At 34.9% G+C, this 18,694-nt stretch overlaps 1 protein-coding gene across 1 annotated transcript in view; it reads left to right on the forward strand.

The window, feature by feature from the left end:
* The window catches only part of COL24A1 (collagen type XXIV alpha 1 chain), a 430,389-nt gene that overhangs the window by 108,081 nt on the left and 303,614 nt on the right, over positions 1-18,694 (forward strand). Inside the window, exons 8-12 of the mRNA XM_022580934.3 lie at positions 865-909; positions 5,477-5,530; positions 6,568-6,612; positions 12,678-12,731; positions 17,171-17,215. Coding sequence (XP_022436642.2) covers positions 865-909; positions 5,477-5,530; positions 6,568-6,612; positions 12,678-12,731; positions 17,171-17,215 — 243 coding nt within the window. The remainder of the gene's footprint in view (positions 1-864; positions 910-5,476; positions 5,531-6,567; positions 6,613-12,677; positions 12,732-17,170; positions 17,216-18,694) is intronic.

Here is an 18,694-nt window from a genome sequence, read left to right on the forward strand (position 1 = left end):
TTTTTGAGGTTTGCTTAAAATCCTAAAAGGTTCTTTTAAAAAGGAACTTTTTCTTGTTCTTTTATATACACCAAAATCTAGTAAACAGCAGGTTGATTTACTGATTGTTGATTAGAGCTGTACAAATATGCTCCAAAGTGTCCTTTATTTCTTTCTTCCCTTCCTTTCTTTTAGCTTCCTTTCTTTCGCTCATAGAATATCTTTCTAGAGGATAAAAGTTATTATCTCTTTTATATCTTTGGGTGTTAGTGATAGAAATTAAGATTTGATTTTGGTTCTTATTTGGAAAATTTTTTGTTACTAATTTCTGTTTTTTAATTGAGGTATGATTGATATAAAACATTTGTTACTGATTTCTTAGACAGATGGACCTGTGAGCAGCCTCTTTTTATTAGCTCATTCATAGAATGTTATGACAATGTTTTAGATTAGAGAAACTGCCTGAAACTGCCAGTTTTTCAATAATTACAAACAGATTATGCCTGAGGGCATTCTGTTTCAGCATTAATGAACTAAAACCAACTTTTAAAAAGCTTAAGCAAAATTTAGCAGATCCATTGCTAGATGCCAGCCTTTTATAAAAGATCCTGTTTTTTAAAATTCAGTACTATGTAACCATTTTAGTTGATAACAAATCATTCAAATTACACTCCAAATTAATTAAGAATTACTAATGCGAATTTATTATTTAATAAAAATTAAATTTTTATTAAATTTAAAAGATTACACTTAAGAAATAGATTAGTAGGAATTACATTTGTATTAATGGGAAAACCAAAAGTTGGGATGAAAGACAACTGTGGTTAGTTATTTGGCTCAAATGGGGTTACTTTTCATAGTATGTCTTCACCTTTACCCTTGCAGGGTCTCAAAGGACATCCAGGGCTCCCAGGACTCCGAGGTGAACAAGTAAGTATTCTTCCTTTATAAGACTTGCATCTTCTCCAGTGAAAAAGACATACGGTAGGGAACTCCATTGAGAGATTATTTTCCCCCGTGTAACTCTTTCAATTTTTCTTAATGCTTTTTACTCTGTTTAGTACAGGAAAAACTTCTAATTTATTATTAAATCTTGTGGGTTTTTTTCATATCTTAGACTGACTTTCACTGTCTGCCTAACATGCTCCAGCATTCTTAAACTTCCGTTGTTCATAAACCACTGTGAGAATCTCATAAATGCTGTGTATTCTGTCCGCGGATTATCCATGCATGCACACACACTCATATGCACACACATATATGCACTGATTTTTTTGTACGTTTCAGGGGCTTTCCTGTTTCCCAAAGTCTATCCACAGCTGTTAGTTCCCTACCATTGCATGAAGGAATGCAAATAAATTTTGATAACAATCCAAATTAGAATGGCACACCTGCTGTTTGTTGTCCATTCTACACATACACGTATATGTAAAAGTCAAAATAGTTTGGGAACTATTTAGTTTTTGATCATGTTATTCCTTCTCTCTCCCACCATAAAATAATGTATCATTATGTCATAGGAAGAAATAAAGTCATATCTCTTGTTTTCAATAGAATATATACTAGGCCAGTATGAATAAATCAGTGAAAAGGGTAGGAGATTAGATACTAACTAAGGTGACAAATCATTATTGGAGATTTAGCAAAGAGCCTCAGGAAACCCTAAAGGGAGCTCCAGAAAGAAAAGTGATGGATTATCCCTGAGGGAAAGATAAATGAAGAAATAAAGCCAGTTTTCCCTTTTATTCATGTAAGAGGGACAATACACTCTATTCAGTCCCTGAGGCACAATTTTTCAAGATTGCTAATTACTAGACATGGCAAGCAATATATGTATCTGTAGCAAGTAAAATCTCAGTTTCCTGAAGATCATACGAGTGCTGAAAAGCATTTGAGCATTTATGGGAAAAAAAAATCAGAAGGGCAGGAGGGATTAGTTCCTGGGGAGGAAAAGAAAATCCCTAGAATACTGCTTTGGCAGAAATTCTGTGTAGATTTCAATGAAGAAAACCTGACACATCACAAGTAAGTGAAAAATTGGCCATTTGTCAGTACTGACCAGTTTACTCGCAACTGTTCTATAACCTAGTTCTGTTAGTATACGTGTCATTGTTCTGAGGGTGGTATGCTTTTGAGAAGAGTCTGAAATCAGTTTTAAAGGTTGGAAAATGTATTATTGGAATCAGTTCTTTCTATTTTATTTATTTCCAGAAGTAAAAAGACAAAATTGGTGATAACTGTGAGGAACAACTAAAATCATTTTGCATTTTCACTGTGGAAACACTGTGGACATTAAGAGGAATGTAACTAATTAGCTAGGAGACATTCCCTTCTGGAAAATTTGTAGATATCTATAAACTGGCCAGCAAAGACTTAGGAAAGTAATTATATCATCTGGGCAAGCTCTAGTAATAGGAGCTTTCATTACGGAGTCTTTATTAGTTGCCAAACTGTACTACTGTTAACTGGAAGTTCAAGTAGTATAATTATTTATTTAATATTTCCATATGTTAACTCATTTAATACTCCACAACACTAAGAATTATTGCAGTTACCCCTGCTTTTAAATATATTTTTACACATTGTTCTCTTTTCTCTACGCAATAATCCTGTGACCTAGATATTATTATTGTATTTTACTAATGAAAAAAAACTAAGAGATAGGGAGGACCCATGCTGGCAGTGCTGGGACTCTCAGTGAAGTCTGACTGACTCAGAGCGTGTGCTTTAATTCTCAGAGTGAGAAGTGGGATTGGGGCAGGTTTACTATTCCTGATTTTTCCAGGGGTAGAGATATAACTTTGTGTCTGAATTCCTCCATTCGATCTACAGATTTAAGTGAGCCATTTTTTAAATGCAGAGTGAATTGAGGTATAGTGCTTTGTTTTGAGTTTCTTTGGAGCTGCTCTGGTTGTCCAAGTGATTTTAGGGTGTGGTTGGCTTAGAATATGTTTGTGCCACATAAGACTGCTGAAAGCTTACTCGTTGACTTTGTTTACTGTTATTCCAGTAGAGCAGGATTTAATCATCCAGTGGTGTCCTCTTGTGTATTTCTCTGTGCAGCTGGAATGTGTTATATCTCTACATGTTATCTTAACACCCTCTATGAAAATCCGTTCAAAATCAGATTTCATTTATGTCTTATAACAGATTGCTTTTTAGTTGAGGTCAGTTAACCTAAGTTGGCTAGGAAACTAATGAAAGGGATGGTGATTGGCATTAGCCAGAACCTACAGAATGAAAACAGCCTGTTACATTTATTTCAGTCTTTTCTATTGGCATAACCAAGTATAAAGTTTTGTGGATGTCTGGATATAGGCCTGTGTGTTTTAGAAATGGATGGGGAATAAAGGAAGCAGTTGTAAATAGACTGAAGCAAGTCTCATAATTAGAGGGCTTTCCCTAGAGTACTACTTTAAGTTATTTGCCCTTCAAACCTATACTAGGGAGGCAGCCTTGAATGGTGGTCTCTGGAGTTAGACTTGCTGATTTAAATTCTGGCTTTCTACTTACTAGCTGAGTGACTTCCCACTGGTGACAAACACTTCATGTCTTACTTTTCGCATCTGTAAAATAGGGATAATGGTATCTACCTTATAGGGTTTGAGCAGATTAAATAAGATAATACATATAAAATTCTTGAATTTTGGCACATGATAGGTGCTCAATAAATGCTGTTATAGGAATAAAGTATGTATTATATATAATATTAATAAGGTAATATCTAGTACATAAATATGGTTTCTGAAATTTATAGGATATAATCTCTCTACGTGTAGATGAAAATTTTTTGTTACTTCTTAGAAGACAACTGTTTATTCACATTCTGTTAAGTTGTTCATTGCCATATATATGTATAGGTGTCTGTATGTATATGTATATATGTATGTATGTGTGCACATGTATATATATGTGTGTTTGTGCATACACACACGTGACAACTTTTGTCAGATTGTCTGAGTTCACATCTAGGCTCTGCTACTTACTCACTGTGCCATCTTGGGCAGGTTTCATAACTTCTCTGTATCTTAGTTTCTTCAAATGTAAAATGGAGAAAATAGTATCTATCTCATAGATGTAAAGTAGACGTAAAGTGGTGGCGTAGGATTGGCACATAAAAAAGTGCTAAGTAGGGCTTCCCTGGTGGCGCAGTGGTTGGGAGTCCGCCTGCCGATGCAGGGGACACGGGTTCGTGCCCCAATCCGGGAGGATCCCACATGCCACGGAGCGGCTGGGCCCCGTGAGCCATGGCCGCTGAGCCTGCGAGTCCGGAGCCGGTGCTCCGCGACGGGAGAGGCCACAACGGTGAGAGGCCCGCGTACCGAAAAAAAAAAAAAAAAAAGTGCTAAGTAAATGATAATTGTTGGAGCAAGGGAAGGAAGTGGGAGACAACAGGGAGAAATGAGAGAAAACAAAACTGAGAGATGGATTCTGAGAAAAGTGGAGAGAAGGACAAATTAGGAGCCTACAAGTCTAGTGGAATGGGAGGGTAAAAACTTTCCACTGTGATGCTCCATTTGCCTTTTTCTTGGTCTGTTTTTTCTCTAGATTTTCCAAATTTTAGGAATTTCAACGTATTTCTATTGTTAAACCGGAGGTAACACTCTTCTGTATACTTCAGATCAGAGGGGCAAAAGAGCTAGTGTCTTTTATTATCTCTTTTCCAAACAACAAACCGGAAATGAATTTTACATAATAAAGAATCTATGAAATTTATCACTGCTGTCACCATTTTTGGTTAAGTAAAGACAGCTCAACACATATTCTTCTGGTATTTCCTTGGTTGACAAAATTTAACAGACCTAAACTTTGAATAAACTGAATGAATGAATGAATGAATCATATATCAATGGAAGAAAGTAACAGCGAGTGGAGGTATTTCTTCTCACTTTTCCACACAGTTCTGCAGCAAGTTTCCTTTCTTATGCCCTTGAGACTCGACATATCAGCCTTCCTTGAGCAATCCTTGTTTTAAATCAGGCATACAAAGTTGTCAGTGCAAAATGAATTTCCCATCCAAAGTTGCTATGTGACTATTTAGATAGACCTATGTCATGATACAGATATTTACCACTTAATATCCATTTGCTTATCTTCTGGAGCTCATGCTCCAATAGTTAAGGAGAGTTGCAGGATGACTGAGACAAGAAGGAGTTAAATCCATGAAGATACTGGTTATTATGAAACGTACCAACTCTTTCTCTAATATGTGTTTTAAAGGTTATGTATCACTGGATTTTTCCACCCTAGATTTATCATTACTAATAGTCAATGTCTCATTTAGGTCCCTAATGTAATGTGTTTATTTTTATTTAGCCATTTTATCTCATTTTCATTTTAAATAGATGACTTCAGTCAGATAAGCAATGTGCAGGACCCTTAGTATTTTTATATGGAAAAAATATTCTTTCCAAACTTGGGTATTATGAATGCACCAATTTTGTTTCCTTGGGTTTCTTTTGACTTTGTTGTACTGTTTTATTATTTTTCATTTTAGGGGATTCCAGGATTCACTGGTAATATTGGTTCACGTGGTTACCCTGGCAGGCAGGTGAGGTAACTATATTTAAACTTCTGTTTTTATGTGCCTCTTGGTTAATACATTGTATGTTCTGATTTCAAGAGTTAATGTTCAAATGATAATTGGTTTACTTTTATTAAATAATGAATTACTCATAACAAAATAATTCCAAAAATCCTAACATCAAAATTGTAAAAATCCTTCAAAAATTTTACTGCAGGAAATTTTGCTTAAAATGAGAGTAGGATTTTTAAACAGGTTTGATGTGAGTAATATACAATGGAACCTTCTAAGTTAAAATGCCCAGTGTGCTAATAAAATGTTAAAACAGCCCTGCTACTGATTTTACAGTACTGCCACTGACTAAAACGAAGTAATGGTATGAGTTAAGGCTCTATATGATAAGCAACATTTTTTAATAATACAACTATAAACACTTGGGACACAGTTGGCAACGCTACACATACCACTATCTGAATACTTTTATGTGAACTGGATTCAAGTCTTTATATACTGTTGTGAAAATTCATTCTAATCATTTCATATTTATTTCCCTTTAATTTCTAACTTTCTCTAGCTACTTCATGTAGATTAATAAGAGAACAAATTTTCTTTCTTAGGCTTTCATGAATTGATTACTTACTCTTGAAATTAATTATTCATTTAGCATACTGGAAAACTACATTTATATAAAATATCTTTTTATATTTTTTATATACTTTTTATATATCTAAAATGTATTTTAGATAAGTTAATTAGAAGTGTTTTAAAAGAACACAGTTTTCCAATAAGAAATAACGTAAAAAATAATTTTTGTTACTGACAATGTGTTAATCTACTTTATTTAGATATCTAAAATATATTCGTGTATAGATTATATACAGTGCTTCTTTTGGTTCTGAAATTCTAAAATTCCTTGAATAGATATAGTCTTCATTAAGTATACAGAGTTCTGAAGTTTATACTTGTGAAATGATACATTTTCTATGCCCTTTTTATTAATCTATTTATCTACAGCTCTTTAAAAAGTACTGTAGGATGATGATGATGCCTTTTATTCACACTAGGGTTTAGCTGGACCAGAAGGTAATCCAGGACCTGAAGGTGGACGAGTAAGTAAGCATTGTCATCATTTTGTTAAGTATGCTTGCATATGAGTAGAATGAAGTGTACAAAATACTTATTTTCACACTTCCATAGAAACTTTGAATGTAATGCAGGTTTAGCCTGGAAAGAAACACACTTATTAAATAGATATTTTCACTGTTAAGGCCATAGAGAGCAGTCTTATGGTGGTAGGTTTTACATCAGTCTTTGATAGCTCCTATATCTACATCATTTATTTTGCTAGCTCCTAGCAAAACGTCTGGTATGTTGAAAATATGCTCTTTAAGCATTTGTAGTATTATTTATGTGTGGACATATATAGACCTAAGAAATAATGATGAAAGAAATATGAAGAGGCAAAAAATTCGCACTCAAGGCTGAGATAATAATACAAAAACTATCTGGAGTAAAGAAATATCTGCAGAGAAAGAAATAGGCTTATCACATTCAAGTGTATACCATTGCACTTCCAACCGTTAAAGAAGTTGTTAGCCACTTTTAATCATTAAGGGAGCAAAACAAAAAAAATTACTGTGATGTGTTATGTTGTGTGCCACAAATTAAAATCAAAGCTGGTTCTAGGAAAAATTAGTAAACTAAAAATTTTTTTTAAATTCTCTATTTTTAAAGCCAGTTATTTTCTGGAATCTACATCTGCCTTATATTATCTTAAATACCTTTTTGAAATAAGGAAAACAAAAAGTATTTAGACAGTATGTACTATAATGATGCCTTAATTTTAAAAAATTCTTAAACACTTTCAAATACTTCATATTTCTTTTGCTATCAATCCTATGAAGTAGCAGAACACATGTATTGTCTCCATCTTACAGATGAGAAAACAGTAAGCTATGGAACCGACATGATTTGACAAAGTCATAGCAGAACTCACACCAGCGTTTCCTCACCTTCAGCTCTGTACTGTTTTAGTATCCCATGCTGTCTCCACCCTTGCATTAAGTGAAAACATAATGGGGAAAAGTCATGTATTCTTTATTAGAAACTGCACCGAAAGCACATATTGACTTGGATTTGGAAAGCAAGAAGAGATTAGTGGACAAAGAACATGGGCTTTGGAGCTCGACAAGGACCGCTTTTTTTTTTTTCTTAACCCCTTGTTTACTAGCTTTGTGACCTTAGATGTCGTTCAACCCTTCTGTGCCTCATTTTTCTTACCTTATTAAAAGGTGATAATGAAACCTACCTTTAGGTGGTTATGACAACTACCTGAGCTTAATTAATATTCTTAAGGCACAGTGCCTAGCACATGGCATGCACTTTCTATGCAGATTTTATCATTATTATTAGAATTTGGGAGTTTCTTCTGCATGTGAGCTAAACTCCTAGACCTGTTACTTGGCACTGTGCAGTTTTCTCTTACTACATTTTCTCATCTTGCTTCAGTGATTCCTATAACTTTTCTAATTCTTCTTTATATCATTTTTGTACTATATTATACATCCTTTTGTTGCTTTTTTCCCCATTTGTACTGACAATTATAGTGTAGGTTGTAACCCTTTTTAAGCTTTTTTTAGGTTTTGATGGCTGACTTCATAAAAGCATTAAAAAAAACAAATCTAATCCTTTTCTGACTAATTTAATTGATTTAATCCTTTAATTTTCCTTTGGGAGTGAGGGAAGAGTCAGAAGATTCACTTCTCTAGGTTTCATATTCACGAAGAGTCTCAAATGTAGACTTTAGACATTAACTCCAAATATGGTTAAAAAGACAAAAATCATAAAATCACACTGACAGGATTATGTTTTTCATTTAATTTGGGTCCTGTTACTGGTCTATACCACATGCTATACAATATGAATTAATATTTTTATAAATCATGATAAATTACCTTTTGACTGGCTCCATTGTTTGACTGCATTTTTTGGTGTTAAGATAATTATTTTAAAAATGTAAATGTTTAAAATAAATCATTTTGTAACCCTCCTTTGGTGTTTCTTTGTGTAATAACGTGCTAGGTGGCTCAAAAAGTAGAAGTATGTAGGCCTCCCCCGACCTTTTAGTGGCCCTGCTGGTGACACAAAATTGCCTCTACCTGGATATACAACCTTCAGTCCAAAAAAGCAAACACATATGTGCTTTTTGTTTAATTTTTTTTTTAAATTTTTTGGCTGTATGGCATGTGGGGTCTTACTTCCCTGACCAGGGATCAAACCCGAGTCCACTGCATTGGAAGCGTGGAGTCTTAACTGCTGGACTGCCAGGGAAGTCCCTTATTATTTTTTATGTTCCTTGTTTCATTACATACTAAACTCCAATTTAGTGGTAGTGTTTTGAGAATGACCACAACCCCATATGATTTCTTTGGTGGATGCAGCTGACATTTTATTTCTGTTAGAATCAGCATAATAATTATCAAAAAACCTTTATGAAACACCTACGTAATTACTCATAGCATTGTTCCCTTTAAAATCTTTACTTGTGGGCTTCCCTGGTGGCACGGTGGTTGAGAGTCCGCCTGCCAATGCAGGGGACACGGGTTCGTGCCCCGGTCCGGGAAGATCCCACATGCTGCAGAGCAGCTGGGCCCGTGAGCCATGGCCGCTGAGCCTGCGCGTCCGGAGCCTGTATCTTTACTTGTAAAATGTTGTGCTGGTACTCTGTGCAGACTTCGTTGAGTAGAGGTTTAGCTCCTGAGTCTTCAGTTGAGTATTTAGTTTACTGAGAAGTGTACATCAGTTAGGGTGTTTGTTCTTTTTATTTATAAGCAAAACTCCAGTTGTGTATATTAAAACAAAAGTTAACTGTTTTTAAACTTGAGGCCACCTGTAGTTGATATTTCTGAAAGTACATGTAGCTTGTCATCATAATCGTAAACGTTTTGGTATCAGAAATACTTTTGGATGCTTCATTTTAAAAGAAACCTTCTCCATCCTTCAGATGCTTGGCTTTCAAGCAAACAAATTATAGATGTTTTATCATTAAAGTTAATTAGAAGGAAACTATTTTTCTCTTTTATTTTATTTTTTGCTTATTCATTCATACACTCTGTAGAACATAGGAATTTTAAAGGTGTTTTTCCTTGTCAAAGAAAAGTGCTTGTCTTACTGTGGCAACACCCAACTAGCTTTCACCCTCAGGAACTAAATGCTTCCCATGGTTCTTATTCCAGGAAACTTGGAAATGATTCCTGAGACACTTACTTTTAAAAAAAATATTGTGGTAATACATATTTAATATAAAATTCACCATTTTAATTATTTTTAAATGTAAGTTCACTGGTGTCATAGTCCAGGCTGCTATAATAAAAATTACCATAGACTGGGTGACTTAAACAACAAACATTTATATGTCACGGTTCTTCAGTCTGGGAAGGCAGATCCAGTGTTTCATGAGGGCCCACCTCATGGCTTGTAGACCGCTGCCTTCTTGCTGTATCCTTATGTGGCAGAGAGAGCAATCATATTTCTTTCATATCTCTTTTTAGAAGGGCAGTAATCCCATTCATGAGGGCTCTACTCTCATGATCTAATTCCCTCCCAAAGGTCCCACCTCCAAATACCATCGTTTTGGGGATTAGGCTTCAATGTATGAATTTTGAGGGGGCATAAACATTCAGTCCATAGCGGGAGGCAATAAGTACATTCACATTGCAGTGCGGCCATCACCACCGTCCATCTCCAGAACTTTTTCATCTTTCCAAACTGAAACTTTGTATCTATTGAACAGTAACTCCCCATTCTCCCTTCCCCCCGGCTCCTGGCAACCATTCAACTTTCTGTCTCTATGAGTTTGACTACTCTATGTACTTCATTTAAGTGGAATCATATAATATCTATCCTTTTATGACTGGCTTATTTCACTTAGCGTGATTGTCTTTGAGATTCATCCACCTTGTGGAATGCGTCAAGATATCCTTACTTTTTCAGGCTGAATAATATTCCATTGTATGTATATGCCACATTTGTTTGTCTTTTCATCTGTTGAACATTTGGGTTGCTTCCACCTTTTGGCTATTGTGAATAATGCTGTTCTAGGTGTACAAATGACATTTACTTTTTCAAAACCTGAGTTCTTTCTTAATGTATACTATTATGGAAAAATTTACTCTGAAAAGGCACCCATTCTCTAAGTCAAAATAAGTAGACTTTATTTTGAATTTAGTCAAAATGGCCTCCTGTATCTCTTCTTCAAGTTCTTTTATACCTTGGGTTTCCTCTGTGTTCGTAAAACCATTTTTCTTCTCCCATCTCCATCCAGTTCAGCCTCTCAGTGGTTCAGGGAAATTTCTCTTTGTTTCCTCCTAAGGGCTCTATTCTACCCTTAAGTCTTCTGACCCATCTGCCCTTCAAATCTTACATCACTCTATGAGCTCTTTCTATGAGTCCCACATCTCCACTTCCTTGCCAAGATAATTAAATTTAAATGCCTCATCACCACAGTCTCAAAATGACTAACAGAACTCATCCTCTTTCTACTAAACTATTAGCTTTCCTATTTGTTTTCCATATTTCTATCAGTGGTTACCATTTGCTTATCAGTCCAGTATAAACCTTAGAATCATCTTTGCCTCAATCCTAGAGATAGATACAAAGACCAGTGGAACCACTGTAATCCAAATGAATTCTATAAACTGCAAATTTGATTATATCAAAACTCTGTCTAAATTTTTTTGAATGCTCAGTATAAATCACAAACTTGCCATCATCACATAAAAGACTTTTCATGATGTAGCCACTGTTGCCTTTCCAACCCCCACTCTTGCCTACCAATCACACAGAACTATTTGCAATTCTGTGAAAATGCCATGTCATTTTATTTTTATTGATTGATTGATTGATGACACATTGTTAGCCCTGCATAAAATGCCTTTCCTTTCCTTCAAGACTCAGCTTAAATGTTGCCTCCTCTGTAAAACTTTCCTAAATCTTCCCTCTAGGCAAAGTTGGTCATTCTGCCTTCAAAGCTTCTGTATCTTGTATTTATCACATCACATAATCATGTCACAATTATCTTATGATATTACAAATGTATGACTCTTTTTCCTAATAAACTATGAACTCCTTGAGGGCACTGATTTTCATATTCATTTTTATAATTCCAATTCTTGGCACACAGTGAGCACTAAAATGATGTTTTGTGAATGAGTGACCCAGACTCATATTCCTTCAAATTTGGACCATTGAAACAGCATTCTAACACATTTTCCTACATTCAGTGTTTCCTGTCTTGGGTGTATTCTGTATCCTGTCCACAGATTAATATTTTAGAAAAACAACTTAACATCAGGGCACTACCACACTCCCCCAAAGTCCAGTAGCTTCTTATCTAAACTATAAAGTCTAAAATTCTTAGTCTGAAATTTAAGGCTCTCCTTAATCCATTCTCTAAACTACTATACACTTTATTAAATTGATGAAACAGGTTATTATTTGCCACAGGTGAGATCTAACTAAAGTATGGTAGTATAAAGTAGCTTCAATTGTTATTTTACTCCTTGTTTCTCAGACCTATTGGAATCTCCCTGAGGGCACAATGGGTCTGCTTCTCTCCAAAGCATCTTACATGTAAGAAACTGTCAGTTAACCATTTACAAATGCTCCCTGAGTCCTCTCTATCTTGTCTCTGCTTACTGTAGTGCTGGTTGGAGCGTTCTTTCTCCATCCTCTGCTTATCAAGACTCTATCTACTCCACAGCCCTATCTCAAGTGCCAGTCTCCTTTGAAACCTCCTCTGACTGCTTTTACCTCCTGCCACATTGGAATGAATCTCTTCCTCCTCCATACTTCTTTTTCTTGGATACCTCCATTCTGCCTTACAACTTAGTTAATTGTGTATCTGTGTCTTCTGCCCTTTGTAATATTCAATGTAGAAAAGAATTTGGGCTTGTTGATTTTTATTAGCCACTATGCCTTAAGTTACATTTCCTACTTTTTTTTTTAATGAAAAGATTGAACTGTAATTTCTAGAAGAAAAGACACAAGATTATCCAAACTGTTATGCCTTATAATTTCATATTACTAGGAATAAATTTTAAGTATCTCTATTTAGAATTATTTACAGGGTGAATATTTAAGTGAGATAATACAAAGATTATTTGCTTACTTTAAGGGTTTCATTGGCTTTCCTGGAGAAGTAGGACAACTGGGACCTGAAGGAGAAAGAGTAAGTCTATTTCCTTCAAATATTATTTCTAACGTGATATACTTAGGATAAAGTATAACAGGGCTTATAAACCCAGATGTCGGGCAGTGAAACAAGCCAGCTTTAAGAAAAGTCACCTACCAGAATTATAATTAAACTCTCTTAAATTTTACTGAATTGTGTTTTAGGTAAGTGAGGTGATATAAATATTTATGGTTAGCAACTTTAAATTGAACTTTTAAAAAACACAAATTGATATTATCTAATTATGAAAATTTTATTTTGTAATTGATCTTTAATTTGAGTAGAAACTCTTGGCAGGGTTTGTATTTTACAATGCAATGTGTAATAGATCAACTTCAAAAGATATATTTTTTGGGGCTTCCCTGGTGGCGCACTGGTTGAGAGTCCTCCTGCCGATGCAGGGGACACGGGTTCGTGCCCCAGTCTGGGAAGATCCCACATGCCGCGGAGCGGCTGGGCCCGTGAGCCATGGCCGCTGAGCCTGCGCGTCCGGAGCCTGTGCTCCGCAACGGGAGAGGCCACAGCAGTGAGAAGCCTGCGTACCGCAAAAAAAAAAAAAAAAAAAAGATATATTTTTTTGTTTAATAGTGGAAGATAGCTGTTCATAAATGTAGGTACTTGTGAATAAAGTAGAATCTTTGCCAAATATTTTGTTATACTTATAAAAATTAACAAGGATACATACAGAGTTCTGGCATTCCATCTTCGTCATATCTAGTTTTCAGTGCCATATGCAGTTCAGTGATTTCTAGCTGCATTTCTTCATCTACACTGTCAATACTAATTTTTAAAAAAGTAGAATCAAACAATATTAGCATATTCTCAGGTTTGAAAACAATCATATTCCGAATTTAGCATTTAACTCTATTATTATACAAGTGCTGTTCGGACAAATTTTTTTTCATATCTGGAAACTGATTTTTGCAAATGAAAATAAATCGGATCATTCTTTGCTAGATGAATATTTCAGATGTATAGTTTTTTGAGTGAGTGAATTAAATCACATTTTCTTGTAGTTACTTGTGAATGCCTCCACAGAGAAGAAACATTCAGAGTTTACATGTGCTGTAATGACAATCAAAATGTTTAGTTGTCTTTGGTGAGAAGAGGTGAAGATATTCCTGTGGTGAGCGCACAGGTCATTTCTTTCACTTGCAAACAATATCTTCAGTGTGATCCTACAACTAAGCCCCTTAACTACTATGTAATACAGCAGACTTACAGATGATGTTTCCAATCTATCATGCAAAGAATTGAACTGCTTCTTATAGACCCAAAGGAGTATATATAGTTTACATTGTTAATTACTGTGCTGCTTATGATACAATCCTTCCCTGACCTGTTGGAATGAAGTTATTTCTAGTAATTGATGTAATAAATAAACGAAAGTTATATGTCCTTGCAAAATGTCATCATCTTGAATTCAAGGATCCCTGTGACACTGACTATCAATAGGCACAATGCCTATAATCATACTCAGTAATTTCGACTAGTTTATATGAATATATCAAGATTGTCTCAAACCATAAATATAAGACCCTTTTGTGATATTCTGCCTATTATAGGTACCATGTCCTAATATTATTAGGCTACTTCAAAATTCTCACTAAAACCGTGAATAGTATAGCTAACCGGGTGGTCTTATTATGTTATGAAATATTTAAGTAGAGAAAAGCCAAAGAAAATAATGTTCTAATCACTCCTGAAAACAAATGGGAAGAAAAAGTTCTTTCTGGAAGTCAATAATATACACATGCATGTATATATGAAAAAGTTCTTATATAATTCTATCCGCACTATCCTTAGGTTTTCTGCTGAGATTTACTGAAGCTACTAAAGTTTTAGAAAATAATTATTTTTCTTAAATGCTTGGCTATATTATGTAAAGATGCATGAAATCCTCATGAAATGAGTCATATTGCGCATCTTTGAACTCTTTTTTCAATAGAGAATATTAGATGAATATTTATTAAACACTGTTGAATTAAAGTAAATGGATTACTTTAACCATTGATATCTGCTAACTTGTCTGTATATACAAAAACCCCAAGCTACATGGTTCTGACATATTTCTTAGTCCCTGAGGCTTATAAAAGTGATTATAAGTCTCAAAGGATTTTATCAGTTAGTACACTTTGGACTGCAAGTGACAGAAGATCCCATTTCAAACTGGCTTCAAAATGAGGAAGTTTAAAATAAATGATGATAATGATAACAGCAAATGACTTATTGAATGGTTACATCTATATACAAGGCTCTATGCAAATACTACATACGAATTAGCTCCTTTAATCTCACAACACCCAGTGAGATAGGTAGTATTATTTTTCTCACTATAGATGAAGAAAATGAGGCATACAGAGAGACACACTTACCGAAGACTGTATATAGGTAATAAGAGCAGAGCCAGGATTTGAACATAGATATTCTGGCTCCAAAGACTGAGTACTTAAGTACTATGCCCTACAGCTGCTTCTTATGACCAGAAACCCATAGGTTAGGTGGGATCTAGGCACAATATGGTCCTGAGCACAGTGATATCATTATCCTTCTCTCTGCTTTGCCTTGACTAATGCTGGCTTTATCCTAAGGCTGGTTTCTCATATGATTGCAAGATTCCCAGTGCAAGGGCTAAATATGTCTTTGTTTATGTCCAGCCAGAGACAGGGAGACAGAGAGGAGGTAATTGTCTGTTGGGTACAGAAAATAAGACTTCCTGTTTGTCTGGTTGTACCAACTTTGGTTGCATGCCACCTCTGGACAAATAACTATCACCAGAGGAATGGCAGGATCCCATTTGGAAATACAGATGGGATGGATTTCTGAATAAAATCAGAATTTTTGTTATGAAGAAGGAAAGGGGCCACTTGAGTTAAAATAATACATTGAAGCTTTTCTGAATATCACACCAGTTTAAAGGATAACTTATTTTTCCCTTTGGCATACTTCATAAATTGACGGTTGAGAAAAAATAACTCATTAATTGATTCAACAAATATTTACCTTTTTGAAGTATAGTTGATTTACAATATTATATTAATTTTAGGTACACAGCATCTTGATTCAGTATTTTAATAGATTATATTCCATTAAAGGTTATTAAAAAATAATGACTATAATTCCCTGTGCTGTTGAATATATATCCCTGTTGCTTATCTATTTTAAACATAGTAAATTGTATCTCTTAATCCCATACCCCTATCTTGCCCCTCAATCCTTCCCTCTCCCCACTGATAACCACTAGTTTGTTTTCTGTATCTGTGAGTCTGTTTCTGTTTTGCCATATATATTTGTGTGTTTCATTTTTTAGATTCCACATATAAGTGGAATTATCACACAGTATTTATCTTTCTCTGACTTACTTCACTAAGCATAATATTCTCTAGATCCATCCACATTGCTGCAAATGTCAGAATTTCATTTTTTGTGGGCATGTAATACTCCATTGTGTGTATGTGTATATGCGTGTGTGTGTGTATACACAAGCACATATATCCATATGTGTGTGTGTATATATATATATATATATATATATATATATATATATACATGTATGGATATATTTATCCATTCATCTGTTGATGGACCCTAGGGTTGCTTTCCATATCTTGGCTATTGTAAATAGTGCTGCTATGAACATCAGGGTGCCTGAGTCTTTTCAAATTAGTGTTTTCATTTTTCCCAGATATTTACCCAGGTGTGAAGTTGCTGAATCATGTGGTAGTTCTATTTTGAGTTTTTTGAGGAACACCAATCCTGTTTTCCATAGTGGCTGCACCAATTTACATTCCCACCAACAGTGTAGGAGGGTTCCATTTTCTCCACATCCTCGCCAACATTTGTTATTTGTGTTCTTTTTGATGACAGCCATTCTGACAAGTTTGAGGTGATATCTCATGTGGTTTTGATTTGCATTTCTCTAATAATTAGCAGTGTAAGGAGTCTTTTCATGTGCCTGGTAGCCCACTGTATGTCTTCTTTGGATGCTGGGAAAACTGGACAGCTACATGTGAAAGAACATTAGAACATTTCCTCACACCATATACAAAAGTAAACTCAAAAGGGATTAAAGACCTAAAAGTAAGATCTGAAACTATGAAACTCTTAGAAGAGAACATAAGCAGAACACTCTGCCATAAATCACAGATCCAAAAATAAAATGTTTTTTTAGATCTGCCTCCTAAGGCAAAAGAAATAAAAGCCAAAATAAATGAATGGGACCTAATTAAACTTAAAAACTTTTGCTCAGCAAAGGAAACCATCAACAAAACAAAAAAACAACCTACTGAATGGGAGAAAATATTTGCAAATAATATGACTCACAGGGAGTTAATATCCAAAATATATAAATAGCTTATACAACTCAATATCAAAAAACCAAGCAACCCAATCGAAGAAGGGAACAAATATTTACTTTTGACTTTTTCATATTCTAGGGTGCTCCTGGGATCCGTGGAAAGAAGGGTCTTAAGGGAAGACAGGTAATTTGATTCTTGTTTTATGAGGTATGGTTTAGAGGAGTATAATCTAATTATATGCATATTTCTCACCTGTTAGACTACAAAGGTAGTTGTTGTTCTTGTTATCCACAATCCATCTCATTCAACAGAGTTTAAAATTTGCCACTTTAACAGCCTATCCAGTAATACCTGAGAATGTGAAGGAGTATTTAGATTAAAAAATAACTCGAAATGTAACACTTCTAAACCATTTAATATACCAGTGGGAGAGACCTTTATCCCCATGACAAGGTGCTAAAATTAAAATGTCACAGGAAATACATGAACAATGTAAAACACTAATGATAGCACTATTCACCCTCATGTTTTAGAGGTTTTTAAAATGCCTGCTTCAGATGTTAGCTCAGAAACTGGTTTCTTATATTTTCATGTTAAAAAAAAATCAAGTGAAGTAAATTCTTCCAGATAATATAATAATTTCAGAGGTGGGAGGAAATTTTGACATTATCTAATACTCCATTATTTAACAAATGAGAAAACTGTAGTTCAGAAAAAGCATCCTCGGGTTATCCTGGCTGTTAGTATAACTAATTAGCCACCTGCTTTTCACTTGTGCTGTTTTTTATTACAATTCAAAGATATTTATTAGGGTAAGACATTCTGTGCTATACTCTGCTCTCTACTCTGTGAGGAAGAAAACTGTCTTTAATAACAGCTTTTCTAAAACTTTGGTGTGTATAATTAAAATCCTGATTATAATACTAAAGGATTACAAATCTCACCAGAATGTTCATATCCTTTTAAAGCATTTTATTCTTTGAGCTTTGCAATATTTCTTGAAGATAGAATAGGACAATGACACTATTATATGGGTGAGGAGAACGAGGCTCAGTGACATTAAAATACTTGCTCAGAATCCCATAGTTAAAAGTGATAAAGAATTGAGCCCAGCTCCTTTGAATGTAAATCCAAGATCCTTTTCCTTACTACATAGATATTTCTGCTGTCTGTCTTCTACCTCACACTACTTAGAAGAACATGCTTTATGTTTTCATGACATATGGCCAAAATGTGATAAACTTATTTTATTTTTTATTGGAGTATAATTGCTTTACAATGTTGTGTTAGTTTGTGCCTTACAATGAAGTGAATCAGCTATATGTATACCTGTATCCTCTCCCTCTTGGACCTCCCTCCCACCCCCCACCCCCAATCCCACCCATCCAGGTCATCACAGAGCACTGAGCAGAGCTTCTTGTGCTTTATAGCATGTTCCCACTAGCTGTTTGACCCATGGTAGTGTATGTATGTCAATCCTAATTTCCTAATTTGTCCCACCCTCTCCATTCCCCCCGTGTCCACATATTCATTCTCTATGTCTACATCTCTATTACTGCCCTGCAAATAGGTTCATCTGTACCATTTTTCTAGATTCCACATATATGTGTTAATATACAATAGTTGTTTTTCTTTCTGGCTTACTTCACTCTGTATGACAGA

The sequence above is a fragment of the Delphinapterus leucas genome, chromosome 1 (genome assembly GCF_059928025.1).
Source record: "Delphinapterus leucas isolate spDelLeu-1000000601 "Yukka" chromosome 1, BTC_Dleu_Yukka2, whole genome shotgun sequence".
NCBI lineage: Eukaryota > Metazoa > Chordata > Mammalia > Artiodactyla > Monodontidae > Delphinapterus > Delphinapterus leucas.